General features: G+C 34.5%; 1 protein-coding gene across 1 annotated transcript in view; it reads right to left on the reverse strand.

Moving 5' to 3' along the window:
- Window positions 1-2,677: 2,677 nt before the first annotated feature.
- Window positions 2,678-18,662, reverse strand: part of LOC139704176 (kanadaptin-like) — a 39,973-nt gene continuing 23,988 nt past the window's right edge. The window contains 3 exon segments of the mRNA XM_071607240.1: window positions 2,678-3,138; window positions 3,140-4,923; window positions 4,926-4,993. Of these exon segments, the coding sequence (XP_071463341.1) occupies window positions 2,803-3,138; window positions 3,140-4,923; window positions 4,926-4,993 (2,188 nt within the window). The 3' untranslated portion in view covers window positions 2,678-2,802.

Genomic DNA, 18,662 nt, shown 5'->3' on the forward strand with positions numbered 1-18,662 from the left:
TCCCCACCCTTTCCCAGGTCCGAGGGCTTGTCTGTGCAGTGACGTGCCTGGCCACTGACCTGAAGACCCAATCGCCGCCCCTGACCTTGGGATGCTGCCCCCCTTAACCTTCATTGGATGGGATTTTCCCTGGAATTTTTGTTCTCCAATAAAATCTCACTCCCTGGCATGCTCTCCCTCTCTCACTAGTCTCTTCTGTAAACCTCACCACCGCATTAGGTGGCTAGAGGCGGGAGCTAGGAGAAGCCATCTTGGAGCTGTGTTAAAGGTAATGAGAGTCTGTCTCTTTAATTTAAAACTCACTAGCAATTTCTTATGAACCGAACCTTCTTTCATGAAGCTCGCGCTGGTCGCGTGGCAGAGAGACTTGTTTACTTTAACTTCTGGTAACCATAAACTGCAACCCATATATTCAGGAGGAGATAATTGGTATTCTGAATACAAATCTTCCAAATATGCATGAACTGGGACACGCTTTTTTAAAAAAAAAGGTATAAGGGAACATTTTGAACCAAATAAGACCTTGAAGATGAATCAGTCTAGACCAGGGGTCTGCCAACCAGCCTGCTATTTGTTTTTATAAATAAACACATTAGAAAGAAGTCACACTCACTCATATATTGTTAATGCTATTTACAAGTGTACTACAAAAGCAGAGCTGAGTAGTTGCATGCAACAAATCATACAGCTTACGAAGCCTAAAATACCTGGCCCTTATAGAAAAAAATTGGCTGAAGGAAAAAAGTACTCTTGAGGTTTGTCACCCTGGGTTGTACATCAGAGACCCCTTGTAGAAGGGGTCACCTCAGGGATTCTGCTTCAATTGGTCTGCAGTTAAGATCCAAGTACTGTAACTAAAAACTTAAATTTCTCCTCAGTTGCTGAGATTACACAGGTGTGCATCATCATGCCTGGCTTGTGTCCCCTTTTTAAAATAACAACTACTAACATCTATAAAGTCCTGTACTAAATCCACCTCCATCATCTCATCCAATCCTTAAGTACATTTGAGGTTCTAGGAGCTGGAAGCTTTGCTAGACTTGCTTGAGATAACAAAATTGAGACTCAGAGAATTTAGTCCTATTCCCAGTCTCTATTTAGTAAAAGGCAGCTAAGAAACATGTGTAGGTCATTTAAATCAAGTCCACTGCCCACAAATTACATATTTAGATTTTATTTTGGCATGTGGAATCCCACTTGCTTTCAGTGTCTGTAGACACGAAAGCATACCTACTATTCCCAGAACCTTAGAAATCTGTCCTCCTAAAGCTGTCTATCCTCCTATAGCTCCTGGGATTCCTTAGGGTCACTGGAGGAGAGGATGTGTGTGTGTAGTAGCTCCAATCCCTGCACCTTCACTTCACCCAGAGCAGATATATTTTTACCATTCAAATATTAGGCTCACACATACAACTGTGTTTGAATAGAATTTCATATGCAAAGACCACTGATGTGGCTCAGACCTCTGTCCATTGTTTTAATCCAAATGTCATGAACACTGCCCCCAAATTCCTGACACTTCTTATATCATCAATCAGTTCTCCCTATTGGTCTGAATGAAGTCCAAAGTACGTTTCTCAGAGTACCAACACTCTTTTGAAAGATGAAGGACTTACTTTTAGTAGACAAGAACTTCCCCCATCTGTCATGGTAACTGGAATGGCTCATTACTTCTTCCTGCCTACTGTTGTATATACTGCGTAATGCATAATAAAAAAGCAACCAGTCTCATTCACTCTCTGGCTGGGCCACAGCATTTCTCCCCAATGTCTGCCTTAAGCCTAACCCAAATGCTCTCTACCTTGCTGCATCCCTTTACTTTCCCGCTTTCTATCTATGGAAGTAAAGTGAGGCATTAATTATGGGGAAAACGGGTGGAGTAAGACATCTTTTTACATTTCTTTGTTCCCAAGAGGAAAACACAGAGGTGAGAAAACACACATTGGGCGGAACACATTCAACTTTTCATTCCATAACAATATTTGCACCCTTCTGTAAGAGGAGGATGACTAATTGATTAGTCAGAGCCAAGATATTCAATGGGATGAGTTTTTATCAGACTGGGGCCCGAGTATATGAGATGGTGCTATCTATGGTTAACCTTGTCCTGATAAGTCAGGGTCTATTCTCAAATGTAGAGTGAGGATTAGGGTTGGAGGCAGTAGGAAACTTTCACTGTCAATCTAAATTTAGTTCTAAGAATGACAAGGACATCCAGAGTCAGATCCATGAAATATTCATATTTCACATCTGAGGAAGCAATATTAGTGAATTCTACACCCTAACTGCCAGACATAGCCTAATGCTTAGGAAAGCACAATTCTCCATCTTTTTTTTTTTAATTGTGTTTCTGGGGATGGAACCCAAGGACTCAAGCATGCTAGACAAGCTACACCTCTAACCCACAGTCCCTAAATCTTAAATCAAACAGGCAATCAGTATTAGGGGCACTTTGACTTTTCATTTTATAATAGCATCCCTGTTTCTCACTTTACTATTTCTCAAAATATAGGGTTCCCTTCATACACACACACACACACACACACACACACACACACATATATATATATATATATATATATATATATATATACAAAAATAAATACTTTTAAACATAAATTCCCAAATCAGGAGAACTGGATAACAAGATAAATTCAAGAAGCCAAGAGCATGGAAGAAAAAGTCAGTCACCAGATTTTACATAAGATCATCTGAACTTCTCTGGCCATTCAACTTCACATATTATTCCAAATACTCTATGTCACATAGTCCACAAGATCTTCCTCTGGGACTCTGATGTAATCAATAGCCATACTTGTCATTAAGATGAGTTCTGCCATCTCCACTTTGGCCTTCAGGTGGAACCCACACACAGTAGTCTGGGTCATCTTCGGGATATTTAGAAGAAAGTGTGGGGGGAAATTTGCCTGGACCAGGAGCTTTCTTTTTCTTCAATTCATCTCTGCTTTTCTCATATTCATTCTTTGGTGCTGATGGTTCTTTGCAGGATGAAGATGTTTCATTAATCTCTTGATAATTTTTCTTCTGTTCCATGTGGCTGATTTGAGACATGTTTTCATGGTTTTTTGTTTCCTTAGAACATGTGAGATCTGTGGGAGAACTCATTTCCTGCACTGAATGAAGTTTCTGGCTCTATCTCCTGTGGCAACCTGCTGTTTCCATCCTCCATTTTCTCTTCGTGCTCCCCCTTTTCTTTCTCTTCTTCTTCATCTTCTTCTTCCTCCTCCTCTTCTACTTCAGGCTCGTCCTTCATTCTCATTAGAGCCGGAGGGAGTTCTGGACGCTTGGGGGGAAATTTCCCTACTGTTCCAGTTTTTAACTTGAATTTGCTTCCTCCTTTCATAGCACCAAAGAGAGGCAGTGTAAGTTTCTTAGCTTTATTTTCTGTATCTGTAGTCTGACTTTCAGTCTTTTTTAGTTCTGGAATCTCTGCTGGCTTTACAATTTTTATTAACCCTTTAAGCCTCTGTTGTTCTTTCCTCAGTTCGAAAGTTCTGAGATGAAGTTTCTTCCTGGACACACCATCTAATGCACTCCCTGATTTCATTTCTGACATGAATGCATCTAAAGAATCCTGAGGTGGGGACTCTGACAGAGCTTTGCTTGAGGACTTGAGACTCTCAGAAATTTCAGAGAGTTCCCTTTCAGCATCATTTAACTTTGCAACCAGTGATTCAAAGGTCTCTGGCTTCTCATCAATCTTCCCAGCCTTCTTCATTCGGTTAAGATGCTTCTTCTCCACAAGGCCAGTGCGATCAAGGAATGTGTCATCATCACTATCATAAAAATATTCATCTTCCCAGTTCTTGGCTTTCCTTTTCCGAGATACTGCTTCCTGCCGCAGCAATCCCAAAGTATCAAGGATCCGGCAAGCTTCCAGTGAGCACTGAATCATTGCTTCTTTTTTCTTTCCTGAGTGAATGGCCTCAGCCACCAGCTGTTTCCCAGTTGAATCATCCACAGGTAATCTCACCCTGCAGAGCCAAGTGCTATGTCCCTGTTCATAAAATTCATATTCTAGTTCTTCTCCTTCTCGGTCAAAGAAACCTTGGAGAGCCTTTTTTGGGTCCTTTATATAAAAGGCTTCCCTTTCCTGCTGAAACTCTAAGACAATGGGATTCTCTTCTGCATCATCCTCTACAGCATCTTCTCCCATTCCCCAGGTACAACCCATATCATCATCTTGGTTACTAGTATTCCTCTTCCTTTCAGTGTTATCCATTTCCTCTTCTTCATCTGAATCTTCTCCTAGCATCTTCTTCTCCAACAACATCTGTTGCTGCTTGCGCAGTTCCTTCAACTGTGTTACTGTTAACTCGTATTCTGCCTCTCGGTCTTCTTCTGGTCCCTGCAGGATAAAGAGCCGGGTGCTACCACCAAAGCGGAAAACGTGCCCGACATGGACTCGACAATAGGTGCGGGGAGGGATTCGAGTTTTGTTGAGGAACGTGCCATGGGTACTTCCCAGGTCGTAGAGGTAGAAGCCCTGCTCTTGGCCGTCGCATTCTCCGTCCGGGTCGGACGCCCTGTGTTGGAGCACCACGTGGTACCGAGACACCGAAGGGTGCTCCAGGCACATGTCGCAGCTAGACAGCCTCCCCAAAAGGTAGCAACTTGTCCCTTTTAAGCTACGGGTGCCCAGGATGGTGCCGCCCTTCAGGGTCTCTAGGCTATAGGGGGCCATGGCTGGGCTGCCCCACGGCGGCTCTCTGTACCGCAGAGCTCGAGCCGGGCCACCAGGGTAGGAAACCGCGGTGGGGGGACGCAGCTGCTCTTCCTGGACACTCCTAGTCTCTCCACTCCTAGTCTCTCCGCTGTCCCGCCTAGGCGGAACGTCGGGCTCCGTAGAGTCAGAGTCCCGCGGCTCCGTGGGCCATTCCTTCTTCACCTCCTCAGGGTTTGCGGAGCCTTACTCCGCACTGCTGGGGTCGCCGGCAGGGCTGGCTTCTTAAAGTCGCCACTCAGTTCTGGCCTTTATTTGATAATTTATAAAGGAGAGTTGAGAATGATTCTTGCTCGTGTTTCCCCTCCTTAGAAACTGAACCAGAACTGTTCTTGGTCCTGAAAAGGGAGGACCATAACCAATCAGATATATATATATATATAAAGTTAATTGATTGTATATTCTCTTCTAAGAACTCTCTGTTCAGATCCTTGGCCCATTTCTTGATTGGGTTATTATTATTATTATTATTATTATTATTATTATCATCATCATCATCATAAACATCACAATTATTATTATTTGTTTAGTTTTTTTTTTGAGTTCTTTATGTACCTTAGAGATCGGTGCTCTATCTGATATGTGCGGGGTAAAATATTCCTCCTAAAATGTAGGCTCTGTCTTCACCTTACAGATTGTTTCTTTTGCTGAGAATAAACTTTTTAGTTTGATTCTATCCCATTTATTGATTATTTGTTTTAATTCTTGTGCTTTCAGTGTCTTATTAAAGAAATTGGGGCCTAATCCCACATGATGAAGATTAGAGCCTGTATTTTATTCCATTGGACACAGAGTATCTGGTTTAATTCCAAGATCTTGATACACTTGGAGTTGAGTTTTGTGCATGGTGAGAGATAGTGTTTTGTTGAAGAGGCTATCTTTTCTCCAGTGCATGTTTTGACACCTTTGTCTAATATATAATAATTATAGTTTTGATAGTTGATGAGCAAAGTAGATGGAAAGTAGATGGAAAGCCATCTTCTAAGGTGTTAGGCTATCTTTTCTCCAGTGCATGTTTTGACACCTTTGTCTAATATATAATAATTATAGTTTTGATAGTTGATGAGCAAAGTAGATGGAAAGTAGATGGAAAGCCATCTTCTAAGGTGTTTTTTGATTCTGTTCTTTAGGTTTCTGTAGTTTTCCTTGTATAGACCTTTCACGTCTTTCATTGAGTTGATTCCAAAATATCTTTTTTTTTGAAGTTATTGTAAATGTGGTAGTTTTCTTCATTTCTTTCTCAGTAGAGTTTTCACTGATATACAGAAATGCCTTTGCTTTATGGGTGTTGATTTTATATCTTGCTACTTTGCTAAATTTATTTACTAGTTCTAGAAGTTTTCTGGTGGAGTTTTTTGAGTCTTCTAGGTATATAATCATATCTGCCATTTGAAGGTAAATGGATAGCATTGGAGAAGATAATGCTAAGTGATGTTATCCAATTCCAATAAAACAAAAAATGCCAAATATAAGGAGGCTGACTCATAATGGGGTAGGGAGGGGGAGCATGAGAGAAATCCATGGATTCTCAATAAAGAAGAGGGGTGGGAGGAAAACAAAGGGGGCAGGGGATTATCAAGAATGGTGGAATGTGATAGAGACCATCATCAAAAGTACATGCACAAATACACAAATTTGTATCGCCATACTTTATATACAACGAGAAATATGAAAAATTGTGTTCTATACATGAAATAAGAATTGTAATGCTTCTGCTGTCATTTCTTTAAAAAAATTGATAGAAATATGAAAAAAAAATGTTCATAAATTATATACATTATATATATATATATAAATCTAGGGAAAGGCAAGTCTCTTTCCTGAATTTTCAAAAATCAATTAATTTATTAATTTGTTCTAACTTGCTAATAGAGCAGAATGCATTTCACTTTGTAGCACACAAATGGAACACAAGATTTTATTTCTCTTGTTGTTCAGAATGTATAGTTACAAAACCCATGTAACTCTACTTTGTGTACAACAAGATTTTCATCTCATTCCACCATCTTACCTACCTCTATAACATCTCCCATCACCTCCCTCCCCTTTGTCTTATTCAAAGTTTCTTCATTTCTTCCATGCTACCTCCCACTTCCCTCATTGTGGATCACCATCCACTTAGCAGAGAAAACATTATTGTCTTTGGTTTACGAGGATTGGATTACTTGCTTTAACATGATATTCTCTAACTCCATGTATTTACTTCCCAATTCCATAATTTTATTCTCTTTTAATGCTCAGTAATATTCCACTGTGTAAATAGACCATATTTTTTTACCCATTCATCTAGGGAAGAGCATATAGATTGGTTCTATAGTTTACCTTTTGTGAATTGTTTTGCTATGAACATTGATGTGGATATGCATCTGTATTATGCTGTTTTTAGCTATCGTTGGTCTAAACTGAGGAGTGGGATAGCTGGGTAAATTTTGGTTTCTTTCCAAGTTTTCTAGGGAATCTCCTTATTCTTTTCCAGATTGGTGTCACCAATTTAGAGTCCTACCAACAGTGTAACAGTGGGCCTTTTTCCTCATATCCTCACCAACATATATTTTTGCTTGTATTTTTAATAATTGCAATTCTGATTGGAATAAGATTACATTTTGGAGTAGTTTTGATTTGCAATTCGTTAATTGCTAGAGATGTTGAACATTTTTTATTTATTGATTGATTGTTTATATTCTAAGAAGTGTGTCTCTTCAGTTCCTTAGCCCATTTCATTTAAGGATAGGGAAATTTGTTTTCTGTTATTAAGTTTTTTAACTTCTTTATATATCCTGGAAATTAGGTTTCTATTTGATGTGCATGTGGTAAAAATTTGCTCCTATTCTCTGGTATCACTTTTTGCCTCACTGAGTGTTTCCTTTGCTGAGAAAAATCTTTTCAGTTTGAATTCATCTCATCTAGTGATTCTTGTTTCTATTTCTTGTGCTTTAGTACTATTCTTAAAGAAGCAAAATTTCAAATCCCCTACTTGGAATTACAGTAAGACATTATGATAGCAACACGATTCATCTTCATTTCAAGCCCACTTTCTTAAGGGGCTTTCATCCTAGGAAGAAAAAGAAAATGTTATAGACAGGCCACTGGGTCTAAGGCCACGACATAAAATAAGGAATATACCATTAATCAATTTAAATAATATACTCAAAACTTTGGATCTCTGGAAAAACATATATATATAATAATATATATAATATATATATATATATATATATATATATATATATATATATATATATATATATATATATATTATTATTACACACACACACACACACATACACACACACACCATACACTTTCTGGTTAAATCTCCTTGCCCTCACTCAGGGCAGTTTCTCTCTAGTTTTTATATGTCAAAAGAAATATTGGTTAAAAAAAATAAATGTATCTTTCACCTGTAGCATAAAAGAAGTGATCATGTCCTTCATCTTCCTGAACTCAGGACAAGCATAACTCTCAAATATGGTTCTGTGAACTGAGATTTTCTGGAGTCTTGACATGGTTTTGAGGGTGCTGTTCCAAAATTACATATACTTTATTAGTAATATTTTAAATTCACAATGGTAATTTTCACATAGTGGAAATTATGGGTTATACTATAAAATTCAATTTTTACTATTTTTATATGAATTCTAAAAAACAATTATCTTTCCACCTCATATAATTTTAATGTTCACTCTGTTTCCATACAAGAGAAGTTAACTGAAATTTTACAAGATTTTCACTGTATTATTTCCATCAATAAATAATATATTTACATATATAATCTTCAAATTCAAAAGGCCTCATATGGAAGTTTAAATGCAAATGCTTGTCTGGGTTGGCTGGATTTTACTTCTCCAAGGATACCTTGCCTTAATTTCGCTGCAGCCTGAGGATCTGGATTTCAATTCCCAGAGCCTCAAAAGAAAAATAAATAAATAAATAGATGTACAGACAAGACCCTACAATTAGACATCATTTATTTCTGGATTTGAGGTTATCTCCTGACTCTCAAAAAAACTCACTAGGCTCAGATTGAGCATATGAAGACATAAGTTGTGTCTAATCAGGACCCCTTATATAAGCATTGACCAATGTACACATATTCAGTAAAGAGAAGCAAGTTGTGACCATCTGGTGTGAAGTCTGCCAGAGTTGGTATCCATTTCTAGGCTTTCTCACTTATGTTCAGTGAACCTTATTTTTTCTCCTGTATACGTACTTTGTGATTTATAGAGAGGACATGTGGTTCCTAAAAATACAGTAAATGATGAGTGTGCAGTGAAATCCTGAGACTGGATGGTGAGTCTGGTTGAAACTGGCTGCACTAACTATGGTGGGAACTGGCTATGGTTGGCTAGAATCCCTGGTGTAATCTTTAGTTTCTGCAATCCTGTGTCTTCTCCTGAGAAAGGTCAGCCATGAATTTCCACTGGCCAGTCAACTGGACCATATATTAACAGTAGACACTGGAAGTTCTATAGTATCCTATAGAATATCTTCAGCCCCTACCTTAAATTCTATGTGAGAACATTTGTGGCAATATTTCCGAATCTTCTCAGATTGTGTTGTGGATTCTGGAGTGAGGAGATCATCCCAATAACAACTCCATGTATTTTTTCCTCTAGGAGTGGGGTGAGATACTCTATAGATATCTCAGTTTTTCTTTCTTCCTTAATTCATTCTCCTTTTTTTTTTGGAGATTGTGGTATTGTGGATTGAGCCAGAGGTACTGTACCACTTAGCTACATACCTGGTACTTTTAATTTTTTTTTATCTTCAAACAGTTGCTGAGTGTGATTTTAAATTTATGCTCCAGTATTTTGAGTTGTATTTATACATAAAATTTTAGCTTCCTGTTCAATGACAACTTCCCACTTTCCCAGTATTATCAGTTACTTTTTTGCAGTACTATCAGTTTCTTTACCCATATTACATTTCAAATGAACATGGTATTTTCAATTGTTATACCAAAAACTGGATGAGATTTTAAAGTATTTTTTCTCTCTGGGTGCAATGATTCATGCATATTAATTCCAGAGACTCAAGTGGCTAAGTCAGTAAGATTGCAATTTCCAGGTAAACATCAGGAACTTAGGTAGACTAATTAGACAATTAGAAAAACCTGTCTCAAAATTTGAAAACATGGCTGGGTATATAGCCCAGAATTAACATGCTGCTGTTTCAAATCCCCAGTACCATAGAAAAATATCAAAAGCAAAATTTTTTTTGTTGTTGTTTATGAGCATTTTACATGATTGAAAAGTAAAGAAGAATCACTTGATATTGGAAAACTCATGTGTTTCTATTCTTCCTTTGTGTCTCCAAAGGGAGACAACCTGTCAGAGTGTCTTTATGCTCAGATTTCCTTTTGTGGAATGTATATGAGAGCATTCTCATTCCCTACTCTGGTATTCTCCTGGAACTGTGTTTCAGAACTATGTAATATGAGGATCCCACAGCTGGCACATCTAATGCCTCTCATAAGTCCAGACCAGTACTTGGGGCTTTTCTTGTTCAAGAGCAATATAAATGTAGAGAGCTTAGTTTCTCAAATAAATAACTGAGAGAACTCTCAACTTCCATTTTTTAAAAATGTCTTCACTAATTTTATAGTCTAGCACAGTGTTTCTTTCTTCCATATTCATATAATTGAAGTACTACTTACTATTCCACTTTTTGAGAGTAGCCATTCTAACAGCTGTGCTCATACAGAAGATCTTATAGTTGGATGGTGCACTAAAATTCTGATGCAAGCTTTTTAGATTCCAGGGTGCCTTATGCTCACTGGAAAAAAAAAAATTGATGTGCACCTATTTTAGAAATAACGAGGGATCTGTGATTGTAACCATTTTTTCTGCACTAATATTCGAGATTTTAGCCCATTGCAATGTTTTCACACCAATGTGAGAACACTCCTTTTTGATCTAGGTAGATTTGCACCTCCACAGTTACCAGTGCTTTCAATGTTTGAGGTTTCAGATGTAGTCCATTGAATGGAAAAAGTTAATATCGGGACAAATTACTTACAGAAAGAATTGGTTAGGTCTGGTGTTATTAGTAAAGTGAGCTGGGTGAGAGACATCAGGAAGTGCTGAACTGCCACTTTGGCTTTCAGTGGTGGTCTGTATTTCCCTGTTAATTTTTTGGTACTGTCTAGATATAGTCCAACTGTCAGCAACAGCTATTTGCATTTTTAGAGAATGTTGGCAAATCCCTCTAAGGAATTAAGGGATTACCTTAAGATTTAACATCTCTTCCACTCTGGCCTAATGGAATAAAGCCCATAGATCTTGCATGGCCATAGAAAACCACTTATTTTTCCCCCTGGAGTAAATACTCATGTATATCTTATTCCTTCCTCTGTGTGTACAGATAAATTAGCATTTAAACTACAGGCAATTTAGAGTTAAATAATGTATTTCAAATGCAAACCAGTCTTCCTTTATTTATATTAACACTGTATTTGGGCATTTTGTTCCAGTAATTTTGCATATTGCTCAAATCAGAAAAATCTTCAAGTGCATTCTACTTATCTCATCTTGGTCGATATTTTTTTTTTTTTTTTCAGTTTTCCAATTTGTGTGCCTCTAATTCCTTTACAGTTTTTAGAAGGACTCAAAACAGGAGTATATATTTATTTGGTGTACCATAAATGGAGGTAGGCTTATATTCTGCTTTTATTTATTTTTATTTTATTTTTTAAAATTATCTCTCTTTATATCTGCTCTTTGGTGGATGCTTGTGTATAATTCCAGTGTCACACACATTCTGCACACAAATCACTTTTGTAATCTATGCCTTTTATTCTAACATCTACCTTGAAGTTGGATTGTAGCATTCATTAACATTAAATATTTTATTGATATGTTTTGATTTATATACTTATAATAATGAACAATAAAAAGATATTTGCATACATATGAACTGCCCTATGTAGTTTTCTGTATTGTGATTTTTTTTTATCTTAAAATTACTACACTGTTTTAGTATTATAACATGTATTAGTGTCAGGTAATGATCACTAGTACATTTGTTCTTACATGTGAGAGAGTACTTGTCTAATTTTATATACATTCATCTTTCCAGGAAAATTTTAGAAGTTTTTGCTTTGATTTCTTCTTTCACAAAAATCAAAGAATGGTAAAATTATGACCAGTTATTATTAAAGTGTACCTTGGGAAAAATGATCATTTTTATAATAGTTCTATCCTTTGTAAATATGTTGAATATTTTCTGTATTTTTATTTTTATTTTCTCAAATACTGCATATGAAATGCAACATTCATGTGACATCAGCATAAAACATACATGGTATTTTATAGTATTTGTCAAACTGGATATAATACATCAACAAAAATTCTAGCTCCTAGAATTTACATTTTACAAAATTTAATAATTATTTCTTCCTCTTTAGCCATGCCCCTTGGTTTCAACTCTGGAAGAATGTGGATGTACTCTCATGAAAAGTTGCTGTAATTTTAGTCTCTGTTTCCTCTGTGGGTGTATCATATACATATGATTACAAAACAGTTTCTACAAATGGATAATAAAGGTTAAATTATTATTTTCCTTTTTTGTGAATGCATTTATTCCACATATTCATCAATACTATTTAATTCATCTATATGATGTGATTTTATTCAATGTTACCTAATTTCTAAAGATTTTGAGTTTTTATGATAATTGAAAAGTTAGATATATCCTTTTTAAAGTGACTCTTCAAGAATTTTTTTTCTTATGCATTCTGTTGTATTTCTTCTTCATATAAGTGTTTGATTATATGTGAGGAAATTAGGGCTTATTTTTAACTTGTCAGTTTTGCAGCTTTTAATGTAATCATTTGATTTTTTTGTATTAATATTTTGTAATTCATAAGTTTAAGTCTATTATATTGTATAATTTTGAAAACAAAAAAAACTATTTTTTTTTTCTTTTGTGATATTAGGGATTCAACCAAAGTGTCTTAATGCTGAGCATTTTCTCAGCTCTGTTTTAAATTTTATTTCCAGATGGGGTTTGCTCAATTTCTTCAGTTGGCCTTAAATTTTGAACTTCATGCCTTAGACTCCAGAATAGTAGATATTTCAGGTGTGCACCATCATATGAACCCTACCTTTTGTATGTAAACTTTTGAGCTTTGTACTTTCTTATATATTTCAGTATTATTTAGTAATAACTTATATTCAGCATTTAATGTGTCAAAATATGTTGTTATGTTTTATGAGTGAAGGGATAAAATAGCATTTTATTATCACACTCTTTTCCCAATATCTTGGCGTGTTTTAAGAGTTTTGTTGTTGGTGTTTTCTGTAGTTCCACCATTTATTTTATTATGAGGTTTACCCTGATTGATTTTACTTCATAACATCAATCATGTGGCATCATGGTATTTTGGTCAGCAGTAGACTTTATGTACAACCATGGATCTAGCAAATATCTTAGCCATGTACTAGTCTATACCATCTAGATTCTATCATTGCACCCAGAGTATTGGAAAATTGCAGAAGATTCTTAGGATAAATTTTCCAGAGTGTATTTCCATAAAGTGAGAAATCATTATATATGCCTATATTTGCAATTATATACTGTATAATTGATATAATTTTTATTCATTGAATTTTCAAATTTGCTAGTGCTTTTTTAATTGTATTTGCTTTTTAAAAAATTTGTACTGAAGATTGAACCCAGGGGTGCTTAACAATAAAGCCACATCCTCAGTCGTTTTATATATATATATATATATATATATATATATATATATATATATATATATATATATATATTATTTAGAGACAGAGTATTACTGAGTTGCTAAGTGCCTCCCTAAGTTGCTCAGTACAATATATATATAAGACAATATTATATATAATATTGTCTTAGAATTTATGATCCTTTTTTCTTATCCTCCTCAGTCACTGGAACTACAGTTGTCCATCACTAGACTGGGCTCATTTGCTTTTTAAAAGCACCAACATTGATACTGGTAACTCTGTGTTATGTTTATCTTTAATAGCTTCTAATTTTGCTCTTTTGCTTAAGACTTTCTTTACTTTTAGTTTTTGAATTTTACTTTTTATTGGGATGTATGATTTGATAATAAATTCTAGTCATTTTATGGCTTAATAATTTTTTTGTATGTTTTATTTTCACCTCAGGTATAGATGAATTCCAATTTTTCCAGCTGTATAGAGGTCTACGTGAAACATAATAACCTGTATGGATATTGTTAAAGAAATGGAACCACAATTTTACCCAGTTTTTGACTGCACTGTATATGCCCAAAGGACATAAAATCAGCATACTACATTGACACAGCCACATTAACATTTATAGCAGCACAATTCACAATAGCTAAGCTATAAAACCAACCATTCAATGATGAATGGGTCCATTCAATGATGACAGGATAAAAAATATTGCTTATGTACACAATAAACTATGAATCGGCCATAAAGAAGAATGACTTTATGACATTTGCCAGGAAATGGATGAATCTGGAGATTTTATGCTAAGTAAAACAAACCATTTCTTTAAAACCAAATATTGAAAGTTATTGCTGATATGTGAAATCTAAATCTTATAAAGTGGGGAAGGGTAAGAAAAGAAGATCAGTAGATTGCACAATGGTAAACAAAAATAAATAAGTAAATAAATAAATAAATAAATAAAAGGGACAAGGATAGAAATATTATATATCTGTAAGTGAATCCTACCATTGTAGCCACCAACAAGAACAGGATTTTAATTAGGATAAGATATATCCCATGCTTGCATAATACCATAAAAATCAATTTACTGTCAGGTAGAACTAGAAAGAACCAATAAAAAAACCAAACAAACAAATTATATTTGTTTGAAGATATATATATATCTTCAAACAAATATAATTTGTTTCTATATATATTCTATATATATTCTATTATAAATATCTTACAATATACACATCGATCAAAGTTTGTGTGTGTATATATATATATATATATATATATATATATATATATATATATATATATATATTTTGTATGTTAAAATTATAAAAAGGAAAAATTCAAACAGGATTGTTGTTGCTATTTTTCATATTAATAACATACATAAAAACCATAAAATATTCGAACTTAAATAAACTATTAAATATTTCCATTAAGTGCTCTGCCTACCTTGTTGCATTTCAAAATTTCTCTTACTAGAGATCTCACTACACATTCAGAATAGTCAGCTCTATCAGAGAAATAACATATAAGATTCTACACATTAGTAAATTTCTGATTAGTGGTTGTACAATTAAAATTTGAAAATTCCCGTTCTTAATTACCATGATTTTCTCATCTGAAAATATGTAAAATTTAGATCAAGAAATAAAAAATTACAAAATATATATTTTTGTGATAATGCCTGAGTTTTATATTGTGTTTCATAAATGTGGAGTATGTATACTTTTTTGAACTTAAATTACTTTTTCTGCAGAAGTAAATAATAGTATAATTGTGTTCCAAAAAACTACCTACATGATAGTCTACTAACTCTAATTTCAACTGTATTTACATTACAGACTGTGCAAATATTCCTGTGGTCAATATGTTATTTATTTACCTATTCTTATTTTAGGAACTGTTAACATTTATGGATATAGCCATTGATTTTACTGAAGAGGAGTGGGAATGCCTTCATCCTGCTCAGAAAAGTTTATATAGAGATGTGATGCTAGAGAACTATAGAAACTTGGCTTTCCTGGGTAAGTTTAACTTCCCTTTAAAATTATTAATTACTAATTATTATTTAATTTACTTCTGTTGCAGAGTATATTCTGGGAACTTCTCTATAAAAATGAGTTTCAGATTTGTGTTTCAAAAAAAAGGGCATTTTTAGTACAGATATTTTACTCTCTCTCTCTCTCTCTCTCTCTCTCTCTGTATATATATATAATTTTACTTTTTAATCTGTCTCTTTCTTTGTGTGTTGCACATCCTTCACTTTAGATAAGTAGTACTTAGTATAATTTAGTGATGTAAACTATTGTAGACTACACATAGCAGCGGGCACAGTTGAGTCATTCAAATGTCAAGAAGAAAACCAAACTAAAAAATGTTGAAAGAGTAGTCACCCAGCAGAAGAAATTTTCAGAAGCTTAGGTTTATTTATTTTGATTGTAATCATTGAACACATACTGCCCTATATTTATCACATTTTCAAATTCCTTGTTGTTCTCTGTTTTCTTCTTTAGTGATGTCCCAGTTTATTCAGATTAACCATCAAAACTTTGCTTTTGTTGTGAGGGCCAGCATGATCTGTTTAAAATCTTCTTGTGAGGAAACTTTAAAGGAACAAACAGAAGAGAGAAACGCACACACAGTGAAAAGGAAAAAAGAAAAAAAAAACTGGCCACCCCTCTTAACAGCTACACATATAATCCCCCAGAATTACATAGCTTCTGATACCATGACTACATTCTAACCCAGTGTTTCTTTAACCCCATGTGCTAGCTAACCAAGATTAGGTACAATTAATACAAATATAGAGCCCCTTCTCCCTAAGGAAATTTCCACAGAAACTAGATAGTACACCTGTAGAGTTGTCTTAATATCTTCAGGGAGAAACTGCTGGGCATTACAATTGTGGTACGCAGGGTGCCAGTTACAATCACCCCCACACTTTCCTGTCTATTCCAAGATCAGAATACCTAATACCTCCCTCTTTTTTAAGGCCTTTTGAATAAATAATATTACTTATCTCCTTAATGCTGGTGGGGGCAAAAAATAGGGCAGACATAGACAACAGCAAGTTCCAACATCAGTAAACATCCACCTATGAATATTTTTGACCCAGATGAAATTGAGTAAACATGAAGTTAACCAATCCAAGAAGTCCAAAATCCATCATCTTGTTGAACCCTATGAATGATATCTTTAAGGTTATCTAAGCTTTTTGAAATAAAATTACTATTATAACTTTAATTGAAGGAACTCATGGTATTAAACTTCTGATATTCTTTATGATGTAACAATAACAGACAATCAATTGCAGCATAATTGTCAAGTATGGCATGACAATGTTGTTTTTGTTCTTCATTAAGCATATTTACATCCATGGAGGCATGACTAGTACTGTTTATGATAGCATAGGCGAGTTTCATAGTAGTTTTTTAAGCCCATAGAGCTAGTCCAGGTAAACTCAGCAAGGAGAATGTCAAAGCGTTAAATTCTGCCTTAGAGAGAAGCTTCACTGAATCATCACAGTTTTTATCAAAAGGAATAGATCTTTTATGAATAAATTACACAGGATTTTGACCTATTAAATACTATGTGGATGGTAAGGACACATTATTCTGCTAAGACAACAATGAATACCATGAGATATTTTTGCAGGTGTATAACAATTTTATGCAAGTGAGTCAAGATATTGTAATGGGTTGTTGAAGTCCAGGATCTGGCAGTACTGAATTTCCCAGAGCTGGTGTACAAAAACAGAGCAAAATTGTTGTTAAGACCAAAGCATTTACAGAGTTTTGTGTGAGTTTAGCAATCAAAGCAGTAACAAAGTTATCTAGAGTACATTCTAACCCCATTTTAGCCAACACCTGTTGAGCTGAGGCTGTTGATGATTTTATATCTCAACAAGTAACTAGAATTTAAGTATTGTGGGGTCCTCTTTTAATGTTTCTCCTCTTTTGAAGATGAACTCTTATCTTCCAGGGTTAAATGAAACTTAGAAATCAGCTTGTGAAGTCACTGATGTACATTTGTAATTGCTATTTTTCAAGCATGAAGCTAGATTCCAAACAGGACATGTTAGCATAAGTGTAGCAGTCTATGCTTTTCCCCATGTGAGCAAAACCATTGGAGCTTGTCATGCTGGTCAGGTGGAACCTCATATATTACATAATTTTATTGGTAATGGCTGTTTGAGAATAAAATGTCTATTCAATGCAGATGGCCAATTTTGAGTATTAACTTTATGTTGTATATTGAGCACATTAACTGTAAATAATACAATATTTAATGCATATTAATATAATAGAGGCTAGATCTTTGTTTGTTTCTGTTTTAAAAGGCAAGTATTAGGATACAATTTGTGCACTCAACAAAAGCTCATCCAAAAAATTATGAGAAATTTCATGATTTAAAACTATATCTCACTGATTAAAAATTGTGCAAAAGGATGAGATGTAAAGGCAGGAGCATTATCCATATTTAAACAAATAGGGCCTCTAGGAGCAGATCATGCTTGGTTTCTTTCCATGCTCTCTGATGGAACTTACTTCACGTTTTCTATTGTAGATTCAATTCTGTTATTAAATTTTTTCTTTTGTTTTGTGTTTTGCAATAATGCATTAGTAATCATAAATATTTTGAAGTGAATAAATCATTATACTTTTACTTTGTAATTTTTAAATATTTTTTATTTTGATTCGTGATTTAATTTCTGGATCATTGTTATTTTATTGTGGCATTCTTGGATTCTTTTCACAATATATATATATATCCCACTTCTCTTTATATATCCTATAGATTTTTAATTTTTACAGTATTTTACAAGTTGCTTAGACTTGTCTTAAACTTGTTACTGCTTGATAAGCCTCTACCATATTTGTTGAATTTCAGATTTGCACACTAGGAATGCCCCTCTCATTTTTCGTAAAGAATTATTCACATAAACATTGTGCTCATTGATGTTAATATTTTTCAATTTCAGTCTCTAAACTTTTTTAAATAGTTATTTAGTGTTCTTTGAGTAATTCATAACTGTCAGTATCCTAATGTTAAATTCTTAATGTTTTATTTTTGTTTTTATGTCTCGGATTTAGCCATGCTTCTCTATGTTTATATTTGCTGTACTATTTTTCATTTGTTCATTAAAGGAGCCATCAGTAGATTATATACTCCATTTTTGGGAAAAAAAAGTATAAAAACTTTTAAATAAATAAAAATAG

The sequence above is a fragment of the Marmota flaviventris genome, unplaced genomic scaffold (genome assembly GCF_047511675.1).
Source record: "Marmota flaviventris isolate mMarFla1 unplaced genomic scaffold, mMarFla1.hap1 Scaffold_43, whole genome shotgun sequence".
NCBI lineage: Eukaryota > Metazoa > Chordata > Mammalia > Rodentia > Sciuridae > Marmota > Marmota flaviventris.